The sequence below is a fragment of the Apodemus sylvaticus genome, chromosome 10 (genome assembly GCF_947179515.1).
Source record: "Apodemus sylvaticus chromosome 10, mApoSyl1.1, whole genome shotgun sequence".
NCBI classification, from domain to species: Eukaryota; Metazoa; Chordata; class Mammalia; order Rodentia; family Muridae; genus Apodemus; species Apodemus sylvaticus.
In genome coordinates, this window is record NC_067481.1 from 107,976,680 (window position 1) to 108,003,938 (window position 27,259).

The following is a 27,259-nucleotide window of genomic DNA, read 5'->3' on the forward strand; positions in this document are numbered from 1 at the left end:
ATAGATCAAGAAAACAGAAACTAAACAGGGACACAGTGAAACTAATTGAAGCATTGGACCAATTGGATTTAACACACACACACACACACACACACACACACACACACACATATATATATATACATATATATATATATATAACATTTCATCCTAAAGCAAAAGAATAAACCTTTTTCTCAGCACCTCATGGTACCTTCTCCAAAATGGACCATCTAATTGGTCACAAGACAGACCTCAACAAATATAAGAAGATATAAATAATCCCATGCCTCCTATCAGATCACTATGGAATAAGAGTGGTCTTCAATAGCAACAAAAACAACAGAAAGCCCACATACACATGGAGGCTGAACAGCACTCTACTCAAATACCTTGGCCAAAGAAGAAATAAAGAAAGAAATCAAAGACTTTTTAGAATTTAATGAAAATGAAGGCACAACATACCCAAATTTATGGGACACAATGAAAGCAGTGCTAAGAGGAAATCTCATAGCCCTGAGTGCCTCCAAAAAGAAAATGGAGAGAGCATACAGTAACAGCTTAATGACACACCTGAAAGCCCTGGAACAAAAAGAAGCTAATTTACCCAGGAAGAGTAGAAGGCAGGAAACCATCAAACTCAGGGCTGAAATCAATCAAGTAGAAACAAAGAGAACCATACAAAGAATCAACAAAACCAGGAGCTGGTTCTTTGAGATAAACCCTTAGCCAGACTCACCAAAGGGCACAGAGACAGTATCCAAATTAACAAAATTAGAAATGAAAAGGGAGATATGACAACAGAAATGAGGAAATTCAAAAAATCATCAGATCCTACTATAACAGTCTATACACAACACAACTGGAGAATCTGGAGGAAATGGACAATTTCCTAGACAGATAACAAATACCAAAATTAAATCAGGATCAATTAGATCAACTAAACAGTCCCATAACCCCTAAAGAAATAAAAGGGGTTATAGAAAGTCTTCCAACCAAAAAAAGCACAGGACCAGATGATTTTAGTGCAGAATTGTATTAGACCTTCAAAGAAGATCTTGCACCAATACTCTTCAAATTATTCTACAAAATAGAAACAGAAGGAACACTACCCAACTCGTTCTACGAAGCCACAATTACACTGATACCAAAACCACACAAAGATCCAACAAAGAAGGACAACTACAGGCCAATATCCCTTACGAATATTGATGCAAAAATACTCAATAAAATTCTTGCCAATTGAATCCAAGAACACATCAAAATGATTATTCACCATGATCAAGTAGGTTTCATCCCAGGGATGCAGGATGGAAGTCCATCAATGCGATCTACTACATAAACAAACAAAAAAAAAAACCACATGGTCATTTCATTAGATGCTGAAAAAGCATTTGACAAAATTCAGCATCCTTTCATTCTTAAAGTCTTGGAAAGAACAGGAATTCAAGGCCCATATGTAAACATAGTAAAGGGTAAAAGCAATATACAGCAAACCGGTAGCGATCATCAAACTAAATGGAGAGAAATTTGAAGCAATCCCACTAAAATCAGGGACTAGACAAGGCTGCCCCCTCTCTCCATATCTTTTTAATATAGTACTTGAAGTTCTAGCTAGAGCAATTAGACAACATAAGGAGGTCAAAGGGATACACATTGGAAAGGAAGAAGTCAAACTATCACTATTTGCAGATGATACAATAGTATACTTAAGTGACCCAAAAAACTCCACCAGAGAACTCCTATAACTGATAAACAACTTCAGCAAAGTGGCTGGTTATAAAATTAACTCAAGCAAATTAGTAGCCCTCCTATACTCAAAGGATAAGCAGGCTGAGAAAGAAATTAGGGAAATGACACCCTTCACAATAGCCACAAACAATATAAAGTATCTTGGGGTGACTCTAACCAAACAAGTGAAAGATCTGTATGAGAAGAACTTCAGGTCTCTGAAGAAGGAAATCGAAGAAGACCTCAGAAAATGGAAAAATCTTCCATGCTCATGGATTGGCAGGATTAATATAGTAAAAATGGCCATCTTACCAAAAGCAATCTACAGATTCAATGCAATCCCCATCAAAATCCCAACTCAGTTCTTCATAGAGTTAGCACAATTCTCAAATTCATCTGGAATAACAAAAAAAAAAAAAAAAAAAAAAAAAAAAAAAAAAAAAAAAAAAAAAAAAAAAAAAACAGGATAGCTAAAACTATTCTCAACAGTAAAAGACCTTCTAGGGGAATCAGTATTCCGGACCTCAAGCAGTACTACAGAGCAATAATGTTAAAAACTGCATGGTATTGGCACAGTGACAGGCAGGTAGATCAATAGAATAGGATTAAAGACCCAGAAATGAATCCACACACCTATGGTCACTTGATCTTCAACAAAGGAGCTGAAAGCATCCAGTGGAAAAAAGATAGCCTTTTCAACAAATGGTGCTGGCTCAACTGGAGGTCAGCATGCAGAAGAATGCAAATCAATCCATTGTTATCTCCTTGTACTAAGCTCAACTCCAAGTGGATCAAGGACCTCCACATAAAACCAGACACACTGAAACTAATAGAAAAGAAACTTGGAAGACCGTTGAGGACATGGGCATAGGGGAAAATTTCCTGAACAGAACACCAATACCTTATGCTCTAAGATCAAGAATTGACAAATGGGACCTCATAAAACTACAAAGTTTCTGTAAGGCAAAGGACACTGTCAAGCAGACAAAATGGCATCCAACAAATTGGAAAAGGATCTTCACCAACTCTACATCTGACAGAGGGATAATTTCCAAGATATACAAAGAACTCAAGAAGTTAGACCCCAGAGAGCCAAATAATCCTATTAAAAATGGGGTACAGAACTAAACAAAGAATTTTCACATGAACTTCGAATGCCTGAGAAGCACCTTTAAAAATGTCCAACATCATTAGTCATTAGGGAAATGCAAATCAAAACAACCCTGAGATTTCACCTTACACTAGTTAGATTGGCTAAGATTAAAAACTCAGGAGACAGTAGGTGTTGGCGAGGATGTGGAGAAAGAGGAACACTCCTCCATTGCTGGTTAGAATGCAAGTTGGTACAACCACTCTGGAAATCAGTCTGGCTGTTCATCAGAAAACTGGGCATAACACTTCCGGAGGACTCTGTAATCCCACTCCTGGGCATATACCCAGAGGATTCCCCAGCATGCAGTAAGGACACATGCTCCACTATGTTCATAGCAGCCCTATTTATAATAGCCAGAAGCTGGAAAGAACCCATTTGTCCCTCAATAGAGGAATGGATACAGAAAAATGTGGTATATTTACACAATGGAATACTACTCAGCAATTAAAACAATGAATTCATGAAATTCTTAGACAAGTGGTTGGATTTGGAAAATACCATCCTAAGTGAGGTAACCCAGTCACAAAAAAATCTCACATGTAATACAGTCACTGATAAGTGGATATTAGCTCAGAAACTCTGAATACCCAAGACACAATTCACATATCAAATGACTCCCAAGAAGAAGGAAGGAGAGGTCACTGATCCTGAAAAGGCTTGTTCCAGCATTGTAGGGGAATACCAGGACAGAGAAGTAGGAGGGGGTTGATAGGAGAATGGGCAGAGGGAAGAGGGTTTAGGGAATTTATGGGGAGGGAGGAACCGGGAAAGGGAAAATAATTTGGAATGTAAATAAAGAATATAGAAAATAAAAATTATAATAAAAGCAATAAAAAACATCTCGCCATGGAAGGTACAGTGTGTCCCACAGTATATCCTTTTGCCCAAACAGCTTTACTTGCAAATGTTCATTGTAGTGAGTTACTGGTCTGATTTAAGACCTCTGACTTCCGCTACACTATCAATGTTGGATCCTTATATCCTCTCAGATATCCTGTTGTTGCTCTGTGTCATGGAAAGTCTGTAGCCTTGGATCTGCAGGACCAGGACCTTCACTGTGCTCTAGCAGGTCATAGATGGAGTGAATGTTGGAGTAGGCCAACTGAGAGCCTTGGATCTGGGACTAGGTAGAAGCTGAGTAGGTCAGCCTACCAGGTTTCCTATAACCAGCACCACCAGGGCCACTTGTCCCACTTTGCTCAGGCAAGGGATGGGGCCGGCTCACCCACCTGCCACAGGTAAGGGTCAAATGGGGGATAGCTTGAGCACATATCACTGCATGGCAGACAAGAGGCAGGGCTCACAGTCTTGGGGTGGCTCACCTAAGCACCCCTCCTCCTCCACACACATACCAAGGCTAGCCCTACTAGCTCAGGTGGGGTGCAAGGGTCACTCTCCTAAGTACCACAGCCAGTGAGGGGCAGGACCAAGTCTCCTGCTCTCCTATTCTTGTAGTCAGCTCACCCACTTGCTACAGGTGGCAGAGGGCATTGTGGGGTGGAGATGTGGATCTGTGTGTATGCATGTCTCCCACACCACCACACTGCAGAAGTGGGAGGTGAGAGGTGAACAGCTCTTCCTTGCTCACACTCTGTCTCTTGGGGAAGCTCGCCCTAGCCTCCACCACATTTATTGCAAATTTAAATTTTGTTGATTGCCAATGTCAAGAAGAGCAAATAGCAGGTAGGAGGAGAGAGACTTCTTTCTATTTAGCTTCCCCTTTCCTTATATTTCTCTCTTCCTCTTTTCTTCCTGGTATAGATTGTTTGCAAATGAGAATATAATAGGCACTTTTGTTTTTGTTTTAAACCAGATAAATAAAACACTTAGAAGGTGTGGCTCAGTGGTACAGCAATGACAGACCTGTCACAAGACCCTGGGTTCAGTTTTCAGCACTGCACAAAATAAGCAAATGAAATATTTAATCTGTTTAGAAACTATTTACTTCTTAGCCAATTTTGGTTCAAAGCTCACCAGTTGCTTTAAATGCAATGTATACTGGCTGTGAAAATTATTCTAATTTAAAAGCAGTCCTCTAATCAACTCTTACTATTTAAGATTCATTCACTATGAATAAAACTTTTAAAATAGACGCTTAAGCTAAAAGGGGCATTTTACCTATTTCACTTAGAAATGATTGGCATTAATTCTGTCTTTTTAATATATAAGTTGAAGAGCCATGTATATTCTGTGCGTTCACTATTCTGCGTATAGATCACATGGGCTATTTGCTTAGATTGTTGACATCTAAGCATCATTTGACATCGTTGTGGGCCGTTGTTGGTAGAACAATGCTTCATGTCAGATTGCTCCATGTCAGGTTGAAAACAAACAGTTGACATTCCCAGAGCTGTAACCTTGTCTTCAGGGAAGGTTGGTACATGAGCTTTTCTATTCAGTATTTTCAGTGTTTGGCATATTTATAGTATGTTTTATCCTGCATTTAATGGCCACATACAAAGTCCAACTGTTACAAATAGCAGCACTCTTTAGAGGTGTTTATTTGAACAAATTGTAAACTGGTGGTGCATCTTTCATTTCTTGGCATCTGGAGTTTAATTTGGTGGATTTGCCCAAAGCCAGCTGCCTCTATCCCCAGACATGCCTATCTTTCATATTCCTGCCTGGGAGTCTACAGTTTTCTCTGAGTGGGTATTCCTCTGTCTCTCACTACCTTGCCCTCAGTGTGCGGTGTAGCTCCTGCCCTCTAACTGCCCATCTGGAAGTATCTACTCACCTTCAGTTCTTTGGACCTCTGCATGGTCCAGCCCTAACGCTTTGGAATCATGCCTCCTAAATGCTATTTGAATTTAGTTCCATCAGCATAGCCACTAACATTTTCTGACATAGTTCCTGACATTTCACTCTCTGCCACAGTTACCTTGTCAGTATCAAAATCTGGGACGATTCCCATTATCTGTCATTCTTTCTGCTCTCAGGGTGCCCTTCCTATGCTGTCCCAATAAATGCCAGCTCATCATCACAGCTTCCCTATGTGCCCATACCCAGGTACTGGATTCTGTAAGGCCCCACAATACTTTCATCTCCAGGCCATCTCCTCTTTACACATCAATGGTGATTTGCTCTGTGCCTGTTTTACCAGTCTTTGCATAGATGATTTCTTCTCTATGCAAGAAGTCTCAAGACATAGTGTTTTTCTGGCTAGCAATAGAATCACTCTGTTCCAGACTCATTGTAGGAGAATCTGGATCCTTCTCACCTCCTTCCCGTCAGAGGCTGTGTGGTGGTTTGAATAGGTTTGGTCCCCAAAGACTCATGTGTTTGAATGCTTGGCCCATAGATAGTGACACTATTAGAAGATGTGGCCATGTTGGAATAGGTGTGGTCTTGTTGGAGGAAGTGAGTCAGGAAGGAGGAGGGGCTTTATGGTCCTATGCTCAAGCTCTACCCAGTGTGGAAGAGACCCTCCTGGCTGCCTTTGGATCAAGATGTAGAACATTCAGCTCCTTCTAGAGCACCATGTCTGCCTAGACACTGCCATGCTTCCTGCCATGATGATAATGGACTGAGCCTCTAACACTATAAGCCAGCCCTAGTTAAATGTTGCCCTTTATAAGAGTGACCATGGTCATGGTGTCTCTTCACAGCAGTGAAACCTTAACTAAGATAGGCTGGTTGTTGCGCTGAAGAGAGAGAAAGGGGGTGGGGCTGGGACTTTTTTTTTTTTAACCAAGCATTGATTCTAAGATAACTCAATTGAATTGAGATGTCCTTTTAATGTGATTTATTTTGATCTGTTTATAAACTGAGAAGTAATTTAAAATATAAATAGGTTTAATCATGGATTCTTGATTATATGTGATTAACTTTGTCTTTAAACATCTTTGTTCCAAAGTCTGCCATTTTAACTTTAGTTTTGCCTTAACATTTGAGATTCACAAGAACTTGAAGAGTAGAGACACAGCTTTGCTATCGCTAAGGTGGTTTTTTTTGCTGTGTGTAATGGAATGGGTTCTGCCTTTGACTAGTTGTGTATCAAACTTCTGAAATTCAGAAGCTCCTTTTAGACATGGTTTGAGTACCTTCTTATTTAGCTTTTTCTATATGTAGCTGTGACTGTGTTAGCTATTACATGCCACAGAAATTAGCCATTATAAGCAAGGAGGTAGAATAGAAAGAAAGTTGGCTTTGAATTTACACTCCGTTGGAAACAAATGTTAACATTGAATTAAGGACTAGCTTAACCCAATAATCTAGTGTTTAGAAATATTGTTACTTGTGGTATTCTCTTGAATCCATTTTTTAAAAAAGATTGAGTGAGCAAAGAAGTAAAAAAAAAAGAAGGAATGCCCAGTCTTTTGTTTTCCATATTTTTTCTAGCACTACAGCAGTATTAAATAATGAAGTTTTTAATTTTTTGTTATTTTGTTTTTTAATGATTTTTTTTAATTTTTATTTTGTTTTATTTGTTTTTTTTTTTGTTTTGTTTTGTTTTGTTTTTCAGACAGGGTTCCTCTGTGTAGCCTGGCTGTCCTAGAACTTGTCCTGTGGACCAGGCTGGCCTTGAACTAAAGTGACCCATCTGTTTCTGCCTCCCAAGTGCTGGGAGTCACCACCACTGACTGATTTTTGTTTTTTAGTTATAATATAATTACATAATTTCCCTCTTCCTTTTCCTCCCTCCAAACCCTTCCCTGTGATCCCTTGCTCTCTTTCGAATTCATGACCTCTTTTTCTTTAATTCTTCTTACATATATTTGTATATTCTTAAATACATAAATGGGACCTATTTCTCTGTGTAATGTTACTTGTCTAGATGTGGCCTGATGGTTTAGTATTGAATAACCAATTGGTGTGTATTCCCTAAGAAAGACTATGTCTCCTACTCTCCGCATTCCATAGTGTCTTCAAGGTCTGCGGTTGAGACCCTGTCCACATTATCATTGCCTCTGGATGTCTTTGTGTTCCGCTCATGCTTCGGCAGTAGACTCTGGTTCTCTGGCCCCAAGGATCTTTCAGTCTCTTCTTTGCCGTATTCCCTGAGCCTTAGGAGCAGTGGCTGTACTGTCGATGTGTCAGTTAGAACTGGGCTCTTTGAATAATTACAGTTTCTATAAAGGTCTCTGACTGTTGCAAAGAGACATTTCCTTGATGAAGGGTGAAAGCTACTCTTAACCTGCAAGTTCTTGGAGAATGGTATTGGATTTGTTTTAAGAACAAAAGGTCCATCCTAGGTTGATGTTACAGTGCTCTCCTTTGTATTCACTTCCTGCCAGATGAGTGCTGGATGTTTACTTATGGGATGTTTTTGTTACTAAGTTCTGTACTGAGCAAACTCCCTAGTCATTCCATTTGCCAGTTCCAGACAATCACAGTTTTGTTACTCTGCCTGCTTCAAGCTGAGTGATATTTTACCTGACAGCTCAGTTTTGACCCAGGGAGGCAATCCATTCTAATATGGTTTCCTTTAACATTTCACAATGACTGTTATATAACATCTCAACTAGGGACTTCTAGCTAGAGTGCTGTTTATAATGGATGGTAGATTTAAATTTCTAAAGAAATTGTCAAGCACTTAAGTAGATTTTAAGATGACATTCTGGAAATATCAGAATATAGTCTATGCTCTATCAAAGATTTTCACAGATAATAAGTTAATTTTTTTTTAACTTACTCTTTTCCCTTTGCTATGTTTTGTAAAGATTTACTTAGCTTATAATTTTCTCAATTTGGAAGTGTGTGGGAGTTTAAGGTGAGTACAGTGTCAAGGCATACATTGAAAAAAGATCTCTCAGTATTAAGAACAGGTAATACTGCCTTGAAAATATTTTTAAGTCTTTGTTTAAAGGACCCTCCAGATCATCGCCATTGATGTTCAGAGTTTGTTCATATTGCCATTGTAAGGGCATTATGGTACCTGTAGCTTCAAAATATTTTGGCATGAACAGATTTTATCTTGTAGGAATAATTAATTGAAAATGAAAATTCAGTGTTGAAAAATCTATGAGTTATATTTTAATTTTTCTTAGTAAAATAAGTAATTTTGCCCATGAATTCATCTACCTAATAGAGCCTTTTGAAGTCAGCATTATTTAATAGCAGTATGTAGTCCCCACTTCTCCTTGGCTTCCTGTTAGTATTCATCACCTCTACCAGAATCATGCCTTTTTTTTTTTAAAAGTGTGTTAGTTGTGAGCATATATACATGCTTTTAAAAAGAGGCAAACATTATCAACTTCTCTCTCAACTAGAGCAATGCAACATAATCATTGGAAGACTAATTACTGTCTTATCACTTGTCTTTGTCTGTCTTATCTCTTCCTCATCACCCTCCCTTTCTTTTGGGAGTTAATTGGGTAATTTTTAGAATATTATTTAAACTCCCTTATCAGTATCGCAGCTAAGATTATCTGTATTGTTGTAAACAGTTATTTAGGAATTACTGTCTTCTACTTTAACTTCCCAATCTTTTTAAAGCATTTACTTACAATCTATAGAAATGTAAAAATGCTGCTTGCATTAGCTCCCTTCAACCATTATGTTAAAGTTGTCATATGGATTTCACCTGCAAAGACCATGCCAAGGTGTTCAGCTTTTGCATTGAATTTAATATTGAAGAATTAAGAAAAAATAGTTTTAGTTCTTCCCCTGGGCACTGTAGTGCATCTCACTCCTCAGATGTTCCTTCTGCCTCCCCTTATCTTTGTCCCACATGAGTTCTCTCTGCCACCTGCTGCTGACATGTTGCCGTCTTCATTGCAGGGTGTTTTCGATGACAATGGAGTTGCGGTTGGCAGCTGTAGAGGCTTGAGTTTGTGATGATTTCTTCTTAAGACTGTCTTTAGGGAAAATTCAACCCAGCTTTCCATATTTTGGGCAGCCCAGCACATGTCAGTGTAGTTGTTATTGCCATAGCATATTCTACAGAGTCTTTCCTGCACATGTAGTGCTTGGGGATCTCCCGAAGATTTGGAGATTCAGAAAGCCAAGGGACAGACACATTTGTACTCTATAGCTAGCTGACTGTCAACAAAGGTGCAAAGACAATTCATTAGAGAAGGTGATCTTTTCCACAAGTAATGCTGTAGCTGTCAGCCATTCTAAAGCCACCAGTGTTGATCCCAATCTTACTGCATATATAAAACTTTGTGTCTTAGACTTAAATATTTCAGTATCTAGAAGGTACCACGGGTATTGGCTTTTGTGACTATGGGCTAGTGCATGATTTTTTTTTTTTTTTTTTTAGCTACGACAACAAATGTATGATGCATGAAAGAAAGTATTTATAAATTAGACCTTACCAAATCAAAAATATCTCATTTTTACAAAATATTAATGGACACAAAAATGGAAGATAATGATTACCCGAAGTATAATGAAAAAGTGCTGTGTCCAGAATATGCCAAAGATCCAAGATTCAATTGTAAAACACCAACTGCATACTATTAAAAATGAGCACATTTAATCCAAGAAGATAAAGAGATAGAAAATAATACATAAAAAGATATCCAGCATCATTAGTCACCAGGAAAGCAATGTAAAACTACCATGAAATATCCTATGTTCACTAAAATGTCTAAAATGAAAAGAATTGACAAAAGGATTGGCAGGGATGTGGACCAGCTGGTTTCTGGTGCCCACCACTCGGGTGGGGAAACACTTAGCCAGTTTCTTAAAAATCTACATATGCTGCTGCCTGTGCTCTAGTCATCCCACTGCTGGTGTATAGGCAGAGAAATGGAAGCATGTATCTAGGTTCCTATATAGGAGAAATTCTGTGATGTAGGAGTCAAAACTGCAACCCCCCAGCCTCTAGTAGTTGAAGTGTGTACGTAAAGACACTACCATTTGAACAGAGTTGCCATTGCACAGTGTGCATGGACTCCTATCCCCTGGCCTCCAGTTCAGTGCCTCACTTGGGTCACATGTTTAGGGTTCTTGTGTCTTTGATTCTGCTGTTACCAGTTTCTCAGTAGCACAGTCCAAATCACACCATGGTAACAAGCAACTCCAAGTCCAAACCTTGGTGATGTAAATACACCCTTTATCCTTAAGAACTGTTTTCTTTGTTTTTCTTAGTTCATTCTGAGGCCTGGGCTGGTGAAGGAGTCTGTGAAGTACTTCCAGTTGCTGTGAGTGCTGATTAATTTAGAGTTCCCCAAAATATAGGCACTGGAGTTGATCATCAAGCTGGCCCACACCTTCATTTTTATTAGTGTTTGTTGACTTTCTTCTTTCTTGTTAGGATGTGTTGAAATCTTTAAATGACAGCAATAGCTATAGTTTTTATAATCCTTGATACAATAATATAGGCAAAGTGCCTTTTAGGTTCTATTTACTGTATAAATGCTTTTTAGGTAGGAGCCATCTCCCTGGAGTTGTTGAAAAAGCCTGAGAGGCAGAGAGGAGGACTTGGCAGTGGGTGCACAAATAGAACTGAACTGTAATGGACCCCGAGAACCTGTCTTAATACTTTTGTGGCAGCTGGAGAAAACTATTTCATCTACCTTTTTAAACATTTTTTCACTCTCTTCAACAGGCTGTGTAAAAGAGGCATCTCATACTTCCTGTTGCCAGTGGCTGGGACACAATGGATCACACAGGAACCATAGACACAGAGGAAGAGCTGGGGCCTCTAGCCCACCTTGCGCCAAGTCCTCAAAGTGAGGCTGTGGCTCACGAACTCCAGGAGCTGTCTCTACAGTCCAGCCAGCACTTACCCACTCTGAACGAACGGAAAAATGGTGAGTTCAGCTGCATGTGGGACTCTGATTTCGAGGGTCACCCTTCTGTGATTCTGTATCACTTACACTTGCCAAGCCCCATAAGCAATGTTCTCCCTGAGACAGGGCAGGATTTCACTTCTCATGAATTTCTTTGACCACGTCACCATTGCTGTCTTTTTTCACAGTACTGCGTTTAGAAGTCAGCCTTAGATTAGCCCATCTTGGACTGGGGAAATGTCTTACTGGAAAGGCATTGTGTAATTGCTGATACCAGAGAAGTGGGTGTTGGCCATGACTGCCTTCTTCCTTTTCCCATCTTTAGTGTGTGGACCTTAATTTCAGATGGTAAGAGTTAGCCCACTCAGTAAAAGCAAGACCTTCTTGAGTGATTTTTATACTAATGGGCACAAAGTGAGCTAGATTCTTTTTGGAGTTACTTCATTCTTGTATACAGAATGAATGTTTTCTAACCAGTCCTTTTCAGTGTGGTAGATTCTTATTGATGACAGAGGTATCCCAGAGCCCCCAAAACACAAACTAATGAATAAAGACAGACTAGATACACTTAGTTCTAATACAATGTAGTACACTTCAAGCATAAACACAGTGTGATATTCAAAGAGCACGTTGACCATACTCAAGGAGAACCCAGAACTTCACATGGGTTTGCCTTGTTGTCAGAGGTTTCATGCCATTACCTTCAAAAATAAAATGGTTTTCCTACAGAATGCTTTCCATTAGGTTTCTAGGGTCTGAATGTGCCCCCAGAGTCTGGCTCTGCTTGCCAAGAGCAGAGTACTGTATAGTCCTTCAGGACAGGGTTTTGCATGAACTTCCTGTACCTTCTTTAAGGGTCATGTACCTTTGTGTCCTGAATCTTACTGTTACCTTCTGCCCTTGACCATCTTAGCTTAAGCAACACACACAGACTCAGTTCTGTAAGATTGCTTTTAGGCATTCTGTCTCCAAGAGCCTTCCTTTACTGTGAACAATGGCTGACACAAATATATTAACTCAAAAATGAGTAAATACAAGCAAGTTGCAATGCACTCCGGGACCAGTTTCCTGTCCCAGGGATTTCAGTAGTATTTGGTATAAAATCAGAAGGTCAAACTTCTCACAAACTGGCAATGTGTAGCAGAGGAGGGAATGCAGACAAAGTGGGTATACCTTGTCCATGGAGAAACAGTGTTCTCTCACAGGTGCTCATGTCCATGTCTGAGTGTACAATGGAAAGGCTCCCTTAGACAATCATTGTTATTGTGGTGCTAGGGACTGAACCCAAGCACTCTACCACTGAAGTCATCTCCTTCCTGCACATGTCATTAGGGAGGTAGGAAAGGTAGAAGGTTTAACTTACTTGCTGTCTCGACTGTCATCGTTACTAAAACCATAGTGTTCATCAGCCAGCATCCCTCCCTTCGCTGATTTCCAGGGCTCATCCTCGTTTCTGTCACTCTGAATTCTAGTAGCTTTTAAGTTAACCGTGTGATCTGACACTGAAGTTTTCATGCTAGACCTTAAGTACCACTTAAGCATGTAACATGCTACCTACTGCTAGCATGTAGCAGTAGGGATGTTTTCTCCAACCATCATCTCCTATCCGTGACCTTTTGTGATATAATGATCTATGTTTGATTCGTCACTATTTGTAGTCATACATAGGCGTGAACTATGTCTTTTTGTTTTAGAATAAAGCTGCTTTGTGTTCTTTCTTGAAGTCAATGCATATTGTCTAGGTGTTCTGACTACACAGGAAGCATATGCTGGCTGCCAGTCTGTCTTATGCCTGCCTCCTTATTTCCCAGATCAGCTACTTTTCCTAGTGTCCTTTGTGAGAGAAAACTGTTTGACTATTTTAAAGAAGAGTTTTGAAACACTTTTTTTGTAGCAATAGTATTGTACTTTCTAGCTTGGAAATAAATAATGTATTGATTTTTTTCTTCCATTATCATAATAGTGATTCTATAAATATAAATTTATTTTTGAATGAAGCTGGCTTTTTAGCCAATGTGTTTTCCCCAAGAGTAATTTCTGTTTAGTGTTCAGCCATGAAAGACCATCTCATAGTGAAATACTATCTAAGGATTCAAAGAGGAGGTAACTCTCTTTTCTTTTCTAAGATGACTGCAGGAAATTTGAAACATCTATCTGCTTTACATACGCATTCCAAGGTGTGTAAATGATCCTTTTGTACAAGCTACCAGAAATGCAGGTTTTTAGGGAGATTCTAGTTAGGGGATAGCAACCTGAGTCAGGAGAAGTGAGGTAGAGCAGTGTACTAACTGTGGGTAATGACATATTGGCATTCCTGGACAGTCGTGAGTCAAATCTGTGTCCTTACCCCAAATGCAGTGTGATTCAAGGCTTTACTTAGCCACCCAGAGAGTGTGCATATTTCATTACACATAGGTACTGTAACTACCATTTTGTCCAATTACAACAGATTAAAATGTTAAATAAAAAGAAAACTGTGTTTTGAGCAGAACATTTTGTGTGTATGTGTGTAAAATAAGAAAGATAGATGATAGACATCACTTGCTTTCTTTGATGTTTTAATGTATGTTATTCATATTTTTAAGTCTTCCTAATCTTATGTTTAAATTATATCAAAATGTAGGTATTAGTCTCAAAACCACTTACAAAGTATTGTGTAACAAAAACATTGTGTGATTCACTTGTCCCTGCTTGTGTGTTTTGTTGTTATTCCTAGGCATTTGAACTTTACTCACTGGTGCTGTGTTCCCTAGTAACATCTCAATCAGGCAGTCACTTAGGCAGTCAGTTTTTCCAGATGAGCCCTATAAAGGGTATAATGTGCAGTGTTTCTTTGTAAAAAACAATCTATCCACAGGGACACTGAGCTTCATTCTGGCATAGTACACGGTAGTTAGCTCCTTCTTATTTTCCATATTCATATTGGCCTTTAGTATTCAATGGGAAAAGCTCAGGTGGAGGACAGTATAGGTAGATGCCATATTTCCAAAAAAGCTGCAGTCAGCCCTTTCCTGTGTCCACACTCAAGGAGAGCTCTACTCTGGCGGACACTGTTGTGAGGTTGTTTCCCCGGAAAGGAAAGCAGGACAGATGCAGAGCTATCAGGCATTGCCAGGATTCCCACAGAGACGCTAGTGTAGCTGCTCTGATAAAGAGCTGTCTGGTGTCTCACACTCTCCAGAGCATCTTGGATATTTCAGTGAGTGGGACTCTCTCACTTGACACAGCCTCAGGCTCACCATCAGTAATATCTATCCAGTGGTAGTGAAGTCAGTGCCTGCCACCTGCTGATCCTGGAAAGCTTTTGACTGGCCTCCACTTCTACCTGCCTCGCCCGATCTCATCAGAAACATTTACTGTGAAATGGCATGTGTGGGGTCCCAGGAAGGATACATCTCTTTTCAAACTTTCAGATCACTGCTTGCCATGGTTAGGGACTTGAGCTTACAGCCTCACCTGAATTTTTTTCTGAGATTTTGTTTTCCACTCTTACATTATATCTATACAGCGAACAACTTAGACTCTTTCTTGCCTTGTCATTAATGACCTTTCCAAGAGAGGAAGTGACATACTCAAGAGTTGGTTACACACAAGGAAACAAAGAGTCCTTGGCTTTGGACTCAGCACAGGGCTTTATCTAGCCATATACAGTCAGGGAACTTTCCAGACCATGGCCCCCTTAGCCAAGGGCAGACACCTTAATGAATAACAGCTTCTGTTCACAGCTGCTCTGTTCTTTGCATTTTATGAGAACATTACCCCACCCCTTATTAGCCTGTTAGTTCAGGTGTTTGGAAATGTACAAACATAATAAATATTGTTCTTGAGCAAACTCTGCTCCTTGGACTGCATATGAGCTGGCACAGTAGAGTGGAAAGGGCATGGAGGGGTGAGGGGATGGAGGGGTGAGGGGATGGAGGGGTGAGGGGATGGAGGGGTGAGGGGATGGAGGGGTGAGGGGATGGAGAGGTGAGGGGATGGAGAGGAGAGGGGATGGAGGGGTGAGGGCATGGAGGGGTGAGGGGATGGAGGGGTGAGGGGATGGAGAGGTGAGGGGATGGAGAGGAGAGGGGATGGAGGGGTGAGGGCATGGAGGAGTGAGGGCATGGAGGGGTGAGGGCATGGAGGGGTGAGGGGATGGAGGGGTGAGGGGATGGAGAGGAGAGGGGATGGAGGGGTGAGGGCATGGAGGGGTGAGGGGATGGAGAGGAGAGGAGATGGAGGGGTGAGGGCATGGAGGGGTGAGGGGATGGAGAGGAGAGGGGATGGAGGGGTGAGGGCATGGAGGGGTGAGGGCATGGAGGGGTGAGGGCATGGAGGGGTGAGGGGATGGAGAGGAGAGGGGATGGAGGGGTGAGGGCATGGAGGAGTGAGGGCATGGAGGGGTGAAGGGATGGAGGGGTGAGGGCATGGAGGGGTGAGGGCATGGAGGGGTGAGGGGATGGAGAGGAGAGGGGATGGAGAGGAAAGGGGATGGAGGGGTGAGGGCATGGAGGAGTGAGGGCATGGAGGGGTGAGGGGATGGAGGGGTGAGGGGATGGAGGGGTGAGGGCATGGAGGGGTGAGGGGATGGAGAGGAGAGGGGATGGAGAGGAGAGGGGATGGAAGGATGAGGGCATGGAGGGGTGAGGGGATGGAGGGGTGAGGGGATGGAGAGGAGAGGGGATGGAGGAGTGAGGGGATAGAGAGGAGAGGGGATGGAGAGGAGAGGGGATGGAGGGGTGAGGGGATGGAGGGGTGAGGGGATGGAAGGGTGAGGGGATGGAGGGGTGAGGGGATGGAGAGGTGAGGGGATGGAGAGGAGAGGGGATGTAGGGGTGAGGGGATGGAGAGGAGAGGGGATGGAGGGGTGAGGGGATGGAGGGGTGAGGGGATGGAGGGGTGAGGGGATGGAGGGGTGAGGGGATGGAGGGGTGAGGGGATGGCCAATGTGGTCTCAGTGAGCAGACAGCAGTGGACCATTTGCTGTCCAAGTCCCCTGCTCACTTTCCTGTTGGCCCTTCAGGCCATTGCTAAACACTGTGGCAAGGTTTGATTGTTTTTATCCAGAAGTTAGACCAAGAAAAGAAATTAAGTGTGTTTATATATTCCATATTCAAGTTTTTTAATTTTTACAGTCACCTTTTAGGACTTAGACTAAACACAAATATAAAGTTCAAAATTGACACATAGATTGATACCTGCAAATGAAATTCTTCACTGGTTGTGGCAGAAGATAGTGTTTGTGAATGATTTGTCTTCTGACTCCTTCAGAATGAAATGCAACCTTGTAAGCCCCTAGTGCTCAGGTACTCCTCTTAATGGCTTTATAGCCTCCAGTTGAATACATTGTTTTGTTTCACAATGCCTATAATTACCTATAACCTGTCTGTCCTCTTCTGCTCTGACTTTCTTAGTTGTTGTTAGTAAGGATCTAGTTTGTTTCAGTATGTTGGAAATACACCCTAGTAACATATGCTGGTGGGAGGGGAGCAGGAGGGCACTTCTTCCACACCTCTGAGTTGGGTGTGAATCAGATCTGGTGGGTTGGCCACAATGCTCATAACACTCATATGTATGTGCTTTATGGCTGACTGGTACCCACAATTTCAAAGGTACATCCTTAGGGCTACAGACCACCCCTGTAACATCACATAGAGTCATTTGTTTGGAGTTTTAAATGGTGTCTCTTAAAGAAATGCCCTTAGAGCATCAGCGATTATTATATGTACTGAAAAGGCGACTTAGAGAATAGTGTAATTAGCAATTTAAGTTTAAGGTGACATTGAAATTGTACCATCATAACATATACAAATGCCTAACTTGAATACTTTAAAAGGCTTTTTTTCTAGATACTAGATTCAAAAGGTATGTTTGTCTGTTTTTTAACATGAATGAGAGGGTTTCTTAAAATTAGAATCTATTATATGTTTTATTAGACATTGGTCTGGTGAATAATGAACTAATTTGTAAAGTAGGAATTACAATCCCTCAGAGAGCATCAAGAAAGAGAAAAGAGATATTAGAAACCTGTACTCTGCCCTACCTACAAAGAGCCTGTTTAAATAGAAGAGGGTATTGGGAAACATGAATGTTTTGTTCAATGTCCTTCAGCTTATACTTTAAGATGTAACAGAAAGCAGCAAGGAGAACAATGGATTGGCCCTCTCTCTTTCTCTCTCTCTCTCTCTCACTCTCTCTCTCTCTCTCTCTCTCTCTCTCTCGCTCTCTTTCTTTCTCTCTCTTTCTCTCTCTCTCTTTCTCTCTCTCTCTCTCTCTCTCTCTCTCTCTCGCTCTCGCTCTCGCTCTCGCTCTCTCGCTCTCGGGTTGTAGTTAATGAAGTAGTATCCAGCATTTCCTAACTCCTTTAACCTTACTCTTGGCTCTCCTGCCTCACCGCTGCCCTCACTCTCACTGTTATTAACAGGAAGTATAGTCTTTGGGGAGTCAGGACTGCAGCTTCCTCTGCCGGCTCAGTCTGTGAGCACAGGTAAGTCTGAGAAGCAGTCTGTCACAGCACACCATCCCAGTGTCTGTCTGTAGCTTCAGCCATCGTCCCCTCCGCTGCCTCTCTCATCATGTCACATGCTCCTCTGCCTCATTCTCATTGCTGTCTTGTGTTCTTCATTAGGCAGCACAGCCACCAGTGTGCTCCAGTGTCAGTCAGCTGATGACTTTTCCATAGATCCAGAGTAGTCATGTGTCCTGTTATTAAACATATATATGAGCTCTCTGTTGTTTAATTCTCCTCATTGTCAAAAGGAAAGAGAAATTGATTTGATTGATGTTATTCTTAATATAATAGGTCTACTTTAAAATACACAGCATTCTCTTCTGTGGTTCTCAGAAGTCGGCATGTATGTGTTAATGTGCATCATGTCAAGTTTAAAAGGCACATTTCACCTCTTTTAAAAAGCCCAAATGATCAATGCCTTTTCTTGTCATGTATGTTACTGTTTTCATTGAGAAAGTGCTAATATCTTAAGATGTTGCTGTGTGGTCCTTGTGTTTAATAGGACATAATAAAAAAAGCAAGAAGTCTCATTTGCCACTAGTCTTGGGTTCCTGCAGGCTGCATTTAGAACCTGCCAGATGTTGGGTAGTTGACAAGCTGCAGCCTGGGAAGTTGATAGCAACAGAATTAGAATACTCCCTGGAATAGAAACCTCCTCCTGACAGGGCAACTGTGATGCTGACTGTGCTGCTTGACCAGCCTCTCATGGAATACTGTGCTTTAAAAAGTTAGCCAAAATCTCTCATGGTACAGAAATTGGCACTTTGACAACAGGAATAAAGATCATTTTATTTTTTACATTTATTTATTTATGTATATGAGTGTGTACACGCATGCTTATGCCGTGTAAAGGCCCCATGGTTCCTTCCCTCCACCGTCTCTACCACATGGGTTCTGAGGATTGAACTCAGGCCATCGGGCTTGGCAGCAAGTGTCTTGACTAACTGAGCCATCTCATTGGCCACTGAAAGATATTTTTAAAAAGTATTATTAGCAAACAGTATTGAGATGACCGTTGTGTGCCTTGCCCTAAAATAATTCTTAGATTCCTAGCCTCTAACACAAGGCCAGCAATTCTAAATGCAGGGTTTCTGTGAAATTGTTGGACGTGTAGGTCTGTGAAAGCAGTTTCCCTGACCATATACACACGAGCAGTGTGTATGATTCTCGCCGGACACAGGGTACAGTGTAAGCTCTCTGTATTCCATGCTTGTTGTGCAGGAGTCTCCCAGGAGCAGCACATAGATAGGGTGGTGAAGAACAGAGCTCTGACAGCAGCCAGGGCCAGCCCCGGGGAGACCTTTACTGCCTGTGCATTGTCCTCCCTCTGCTTCCTTCCCTCCTGCAGACTGGGGGCCACGCATACTCCCTCCCTGTAGATCAATTTGACAGGAGAGTAGGTAACTCTGTAGTGTTTAGAACAGTACAGAATGAGTGTGGATACTTAAAGGATCTGGTATCTCTGTATATGACAAAGGCATATCATTTTTATGGGTTTCTCCCAATGATGTTTTATAATTTGATGGGTTTGTTTTGTTTTTTAGTAGTCCCAGTAATTTTTGCTTCATGTTTCCACAATGACTTCTTTTTAAAGAAACTAAAATGGCACCCAGCTTCTTCCTGCCACTCATACACCTTCACAACACTATAAGCAGCTTATGATCCCTGAGAGGGCAAAAGTAATGGGCGCAGGTTTCCCAGCAAGCTATCTTTCATGGGTCATGCCAGTTCCCACAACCCTAGCATTCCCTGGGCATCAGTCAGTGTCTACAAGGAAGGACTTTCAGATTGTAAAGCATGTGAAAATACAAACAGGCCAACATTTGGGCTCTCTAGGGACCCTGCCCTCCAGAACAGACTCCAAGCTGACATTTTCACAGACTACTTGCAGGAGCTCCAGCAGGGCAGGTCCAGTCCTTCTCAAACTCCTGAACAGACCCTCCATCACCCAGGGCTGGAATACATGTGCTCCTCCTGTGATCTTATTCTGAGATTAAATCAGTAGATGTGGCTACTGAGATACCTACCGAAGGCCTGTGATGTGGATGATAACTGCTGGACAGAAGACAGTCGGTATTTTAAAGTAATAAAATAGCTGTTTGTAATGTTTAAGGAGGTTTCTTCTTCTAGGTCATCATCTAAACTTTTTTTACGTCAATTACAGGAAATCTCTGGCATAATCACATCTCTTTTGTTTTTGCTATGACTTGATTTAGTTTTTTCTATTTAACAAAGAAATTAGATTAGGTTCAGAAATGACTTGTTAAAAAATAAACGGGGATGTTAAGAACATGTCTATATTGATGTGACTTGTTTCCCATTGATTCTGACATGCACAAAAGTAGAAATACTTGCGATGCTGCCTGTTTTGCCTAAAGCTTTAAGTTCAGGTGATGGAGCTCTAAATTGGTTTTATTTGGGTCCCTTTCAATACTTTATTGTGTATTAATATACTTTTTTAGCATTTTATATGTATATGTTTCTGTATAAAATAACTTTATATACACACATAAAACTAAAAATAAATGTAGAGAGCAGAACCCAAGTGATTTGGAGGCTGGATTACTTAGGGAATAGGTAATTAGGATTGATTGGGTCTGTAGTTGGATCAAAATGCTAGAAGTCCTGGGGTTTTCCCACTGGAAGCCTGAGTGACATATCTAAAATTCCAGAGGTGGGGCAGGATTCCACACTAGAAATTAAGGGTGGGAGATGTTCTTAGAAGTTTCTTTATGTGTCTTCCTGTTTCTTTTCAATGAGTTAACCCTTAGATGAATCCACAGAATTCAGCTGTTAAGAGTCCTATACACTAGAAATTTCTGTATCCATTTGTGTTGTAGAACTATAAAGTGTTTTGAATAATTTTTTAAGAGACATGAGCAAGTAGATGTGTGTTCTCAACCAAGCCCCTTCAGGTTGACGGTAGGAATAAAATATATTTTATCATATTCTGTTGGGGACCCAAAATAGTTTAGGTGGCCCTAGTTTTAAAGGGAAAAGGAAAAAGGAAGAAAGTAAAGTGAGGTAACAAGCAGTTACAGAATTGTGGCTCCCGGTCAGGATGTAGATATATGCTGAAAAGCGAGCCTCGATGAGTGCTTCTCTCAAGCCAGGACGACACTGCTGTGTAACTAGACATGACCCCGATACCACCTCCACCCCAGGTCTCCACCCCTAACCCTGTGTGCATGTGGTAGCCGCCATTGTTTTTCAGAGAGCTGGAATATGAATAGCTAGTGAACTCTGCTTACGCACCTGTGTGCAGACATGGAGTGTCTTCCCACAGAAGCTCAGTACAGAGAGCTAGTTATTTGTCTGCTGCCTTGATAAAATACCGTGACCAGAAGCAGGTCTTTGGGCTGTGGTTCTAGAGGGAGAGTCCATAATGTCAAGGAGAGCCTGGACAGTGGTTGCCCTCACAGACTGAGAAAGCACATCCAACCACAGACTTGTAGGGTAAAGAACACACTATAAGTAGAGTGAGGCCAACCCCAGGGGCTTACTTCTCTAGCAAGGCCACACCTCTGTAACCACCCACATACCCCAAGTGCTCAACTGTGTGAGCCGAAGGAACATTTCTCACTCAAACCATCACACTAAGTTTTTCTTGGATATACAAAATTTCACAATTCTGAGGATTTTGAAGATAAGGAATTTGGCCTTATACTGGGAATTGTAACTCAAGGCCAGGTAAGGTTTTAGAAAGCATTTTGGTTTTTATTTATTTTTCCCCCATTGGACTCTGATTACAAAAATATCTTTTTTTATTATATATTTTTATTTTCTATATTCTTTGTTTACATTCCAAATGGTTTCCCCTTTCCCAGTTCCCCCCTCCCCATATGTCCCATAAACCTCTCCACCCATTCTCCAATCACCTCACTCCTTTTTCTCTGTCCTGATATTCCCCTCCAATGCTAGATCAAGCCTTTCCAGGATCAGGACCCTCTCCTTACTTCTCCATGGGTATCATTTGTTATGCTAATTGTGCCTTGGGTATTCAGAGCTTCTGGGCTAATTAATATCCACTTATCAGAGATTGCATTCCATGTGTATTCTTTTGTGATTGGGTTACCTCACTTAGGATGATATTTTCCAGATCCAACCATTTACCTAAAAATTTCATGAATTCATTGTTTTTAATTGCTGAGTAGTATTCCATTGTGTAAATATACCACATTTTCTGTATCTATTCCTCCATTGAGGGACATCTGGGTTCTTTCCAGCTTCTGGCTATTATAAATAAGGCTGCTATGAACATAGTGGAGCATGTGTCCTTATTGCATGCCAAGGAATCCTCTGGGTATATGCCCAGGAGAGGTATAGCAGGGTCCTCTGGAAGTGTCATGTCCAGTTTTCTGTGGAACCGCCAGACTGATTTCCAAAGTGGTTGTACCATCTTACAACCCCACCAGCAGTGGAGGAGTGTTCCTCTTTCTCCACATCCTCGCCAACACCTGCTGTCTCCTGAGTTTTTAACCTTAGCCATTCTGACTGGTGTGAGGTGAAATCTCAGGGTTGTTTTGATCTACATTTCCCTAATGACTAATGATGTTGAGCATTTCTTAAGGTGCTTCTTGGCCATCCGAATTTCTTCAGGTGAAAATTCTTTGTTTAGATCTATACCCCATTTTTTAATAGGGTTATTTGGTTCCCTGAGGTCTAACTTCTTGAGTTCCTTGTATATATTGGATATTAGCCCTCTGTCAGATGTTGGGTTTTATTTTCTTCAATAACTTTCTTTAGTAATGTATGTATTGTATAAGCAACGAATTCTCTCATGCATCCTTGAGGGTAGAACATTGTGTCTGTCAGATTCCACTTATGAACACTGTCTGCAGTCACCAGTGATCTTCTGTTTACTCGTTTACCGTGTAGTCGGAAACTTAAAGCTACCAGTTATCTTTGTAAATTCATCTTTTTTATGTGTAATTCTGTGTGTATGTATGTGTGTGTATATATATGTGTGTGTGTGTGTGTTACATGTGAGAGTCTTAAGAATCTATTATGCATGTATGAACATATGTGTATGTAAAGAACAAAGGCTACCAGGCTGAATGTCTCAGTTTGGGCTTGGATTTTTCTGTCCTCATTTTAAAAGCACTGGATTTGCGCTTTGGTGGGCATTGAGTAACTTTTAGGTCATCTCCAAGCCTTTTGTAAATGTTGCCTACTAGGGGTACGTCTTTTATTAACTTTTTATTGATTCTTTGTAACTTTCCCATCATGCACCCCAGTCCCACTCATCTCCCTGTCCCCTTGTATCTGCCTTCTGCCCTTGCAAACTTCTCCCTCCACCAAAATAATAAAAACCACACAAAGCAAAATAAAACATAGAAAACATCTTGTCATGGAAGCTGTAGTATGTCAAGGTGTGTTACACAACATACCCCTCTGTCCACAATTCTTCACTTGTGAATGTTCACTGCAGTGAGTCACTGGTCTGGTTCGAGGTCTCTGGCTTCAGTGACACCGTCAGTATTGAATCCTCACAGGGCCTGGTTATCCTTTTGTTGCCCTGTGTCATGGAGATCCTGCAGTTTTGAATCAGCAGGACTGACCCGCAATGGTTCACAGATAATGTAGATTTTGGGGTGGGCCAAATCAAGGCTCTGGCTCTGGGCCTAGGTGGTCGCTGAGCTGGTCAGCCCACTGGCTCTCCCTTATTTGTACCACCAGGGCAAACTATCCAGCACTGCTCTGGCTAGACTGCTCAATGCCACCATCAGCAGTAGGCAGGGCCAGCTTTCTCTCACTCTCGCCCTCTGACCCCACTACTCCCAACTCCCCACCATGCCACGCCCCGCCCCGCCCCGCCCCACTGGGAGGGCCAGCTCTCCTGTTCTGCTCTCTCCACCCTGCGGCTGCTCTTGGCTGTGGCTGGGGACAGTGCTTTATGGTGCTCACTTTGTCTCCTTTGGCATCTCTGCTGTTGCAGTGCCATTTGTTTGCCCTAGGGAGGGCTTTCCACTCATGTTGCTCGGAGCATGTGTGCTGTGGGGCTACTTCAGCTGGCCATTTCTTACCTAGTCTTGTGAGATTTCAGTCCACCACATAGGGGGAGCATGTCCATCAGCAGAGACATGGGGCACTGTTAGGCAGGTTTCTGGACTCTGTCAGCACAAGTCTTCCTTTTCAGAAACTTAACCTGCAATGTCCGAGCTGGCTCACCCTCCTGACCCACAACTCATCTCCTAGTGTGTATGAGCAAATGCCTCGTGTGTTGGGTTTCCTAGTTTCTCATGACAGGAAGTGAAGCCCAGTGCTTGTGACTGCATCATGGCCAAATCTGTGGGGGTCTGGAGCTGGCCTTTTAGTGTGAGACTTGTGTGTCTTCTAGGCTATGTAGGGCTGAGCATCTGATCAGACCTCAGCCACACTGTCATCGCAGTGCTAGCTCTGGGGCAGTGAGTGAAGGAACAGTAAGAGAGAGGCGTTCTACATCTCAGCAGGCAAGAGCAGCCTGCAGGATTTCAGCATGCTCCTCAGCCTTCAGCGCTTCCTGGAACCAGTGGCAGAATTACACACTCTACAAGTTCATTTTCCCTCAGTTCATAAACATCAGCGAGGAAAGGTTTCTCAGACTGGCAGAGTCTGTACCTCATTAATGAAGAACTAATTATATACTACTTTCTCCTTAAATGCTGAAATAAATTTTAAAAAACCACTTTGCCTCAATATTTGAATTAGATCTAACTTGGCAAAAGAGTCATCCCTTAAAGATAACCAGTGGGTACACTTAGCATCTCATAGGTGAATCAAATGGGAACGTTGTTGTCAGGAACATCTAGATTCCACTAAGAGAAAAATAAGGAATAGAATTAAAAATTTATTATGAATGTACACTTTCCCCCCATCTCCCATCCTGACCACAGGAAAGCCGCCACCAAAGCCTGCTCCTGGGAGAAAGCCAGGGGCAGAGTAAGAAGTTGTGTTTGTCACCTGGCAAGAGGCACCCAGGTCTTCTTCTCCCTCCCCTCTCACTTAGTGCCCCCCTCCTGCCCTTCTTGCTCCCTTTAGTCCCCTTTGTTCCCTAGGCAGTTCCTCATCCAGGGCTGTATGCATCTCTGTAGAGTCTAGCACCAGTCATTGAGAGAAAGTGAACAATATTTATCAGTCTAAAACAGGCTTAATTTGTTTAATATGTTATCTCCAGTTATATCCATTTTCCTGGGGATGACATGCATTCTTTATTAATCTGTTTGTCTTGATCCTGTGCCTCGACTTCCCAAGTTCTAAGATGACAGAGATGCTCCATCGTGCGCAGTTCCTTTCTTTGCTGTAGTGTATATTCCTCATCATGTACATATAATACTATTTGTGATGGTTTGTATATGCTTGGCCGAGGAGTGGCACTATTAGGAGATGTGGCCTCTTTGTACAAGATGACAAAAATGAAATAGGGTTTTACTGTGATCACCTGGACACACTGATCAGCCCCTAATCTCACCGTAAGCCTGGAAACACTGACAGACTTGCTGAGGTCTCCTCTGCAAAGGCTGTGCCCAGTTTCATTATTGAGCTGTTGGTTCAAGGTCCATACCTCAGCTCATAGAACTGTCACCACTGCCTACATGTGCTATTGTAAACTCAGCTCATACGAAAGCAGAGAAGCTGGGAGACCACAGAGAGTGCCTGGTAGCTGACTTAGTATAGCATCTGTGTCAAAATGCAGGAGCAGTGAAGATGAGCCACCTGGAGCGGTGAACAGCTCCGTCAGGGAGCTAGTTAAGTCCAGGCGGTGCGCTGCAGGGCCGGGAGCCTGCTGCGAAGGCAGAAAGCCAAGTCTATGCAGAGTAAAATTACAACCAGCTCTTAACTGATACTTTAGAACTGTTGAGTTGTCAGACTGAGCTTTTATCAAAGGAGTTTCATAATACAGAATTCTAATTTATTAGCTCACATTCTGTGTATATGGGTTTGGTTTTGTTCATAATATGTTTTGAGACAAGGTCTTGCTGTGTAGTCCAGGCTGGCCTAGAACTAGACATCCCCCTTCCTAACCCTCCCAAGTGCTGGCACTGAAGGCATGGCTGCCCCTCACGGCTGATCATTACATTAAGGGGTTGGTTGCTGTAATATGCTAATACAAGATTTTTCAAGAGAGGTTTCATCTCTATACTGTGTCCCTTCAGAAGTCATTGTCCCTTGCTCCTTCCTAAGGTGTGCAGTCATATAATACATAATAACACTTATCTTTGAGCTTCTTGGGCATTGTGCCACTTATAAAACCAAGCCATCTCTTTTTCTTCACCCCTTTTGCTAATACAGCCAGTGAACCCTACAAACAAACTGTTGTGTCAGTTCTCTGTGGTGCTGCATTTGTCACATTCTTCCTTTTTGCTACACCATAGGCCTAGATCCCATGAGTACATAGCCACATACAGCCCTGAATTCTGCAGAGAAAGAGGTTTTCTTCCTCAAAGAGGCAAAGCATTGCACTTGTGAGCTAGAGCTCATGTGCCATTATACTGCGTGGAGGTCAGAGGACAGCTTGCAGGAGCTCCCTCTTCCTTCCCACTTGGTGGCAAGTGCCTTTACCAGTCCTGGGCCCTCCTTATGAATGTCTTAAACAAATATGCTTCATTTTCCAAGAAAGTGAAGAGCCCAAATACATCACCCTCTTTTGGCAATTTATTTTATTAGAAACTATTTGACATTTAACAACTAAAATAAAGGCCTGCTTTTACTAGTTTTATAAATCAACTGTCTTTTCTGCAGGTAACGTATACATGAGCAGTTTTCGCTTGTAAATTTTCATAATAGTAGCAGCCTTTTTGTGTTTTTTAACTGTTGGAGTTATGGCAGTTTATTAGCCCCCAGGACCATATATGTGTAAGCTGCAGGCATGCCCATATACACCAGCACACATTTTGTAAGAATAGAGTTGCTCTCCAGTATACTTGCTCTTGTTATCAAAAGTTAATGCATGTAGTAATAGCAGTATTTGCGATGTAGTCCATGCTCACTCTCCTCCACTGCTCAGAAATGTCCCTGTTAGCATTGTGTTCCTCAGGCAACAACATACCAAGCCATATGTTTAGCTGATGGACTTTTCAGTTCTCCTAATGCAGTGCAGTCCTCCCTGCCTTTTGCAGCAGCAGTTATGTGCAGAGTGGCACCAGTCTTCATTTACCTGGTTGGGTTGTGAGGGATGTTTAGGTGAGAGTGTGACAGGAGAGCTCTGTCCTCAGTAAGCTGCATCAAAGGACAATGACC

General features: G+C 41.9%; 1 protein-coding gene across 4 annotated transcripts in view; it reads left to right on the forward strand.

The window, feature by feature from the left end:
* Mrtfb (myocardin related transcription factor B) overlaps positions 1–27,259 on the forward strand; it is a 155,888-nt gene that overhangs the window by 50,229 nt on the left and 78,400 nt on the right. For all 4 annotated transcript variants that reach the window (XM_052194600.1, XM_052194601.1, XM_052194597.1 and 1 more), the window contains one exon: positions 11,364–11,568. In XM_052194600.1, coding sequence (XP_052050560.1) covers positions 11,415–11,568 — 154 coding nt within the window. In that variant the 5' untranslated portion in view covers positions 11,364–11,414. The remainder of the gene's footprint in view (positions 1–11,363; positions 11,569–27,259) is intronic.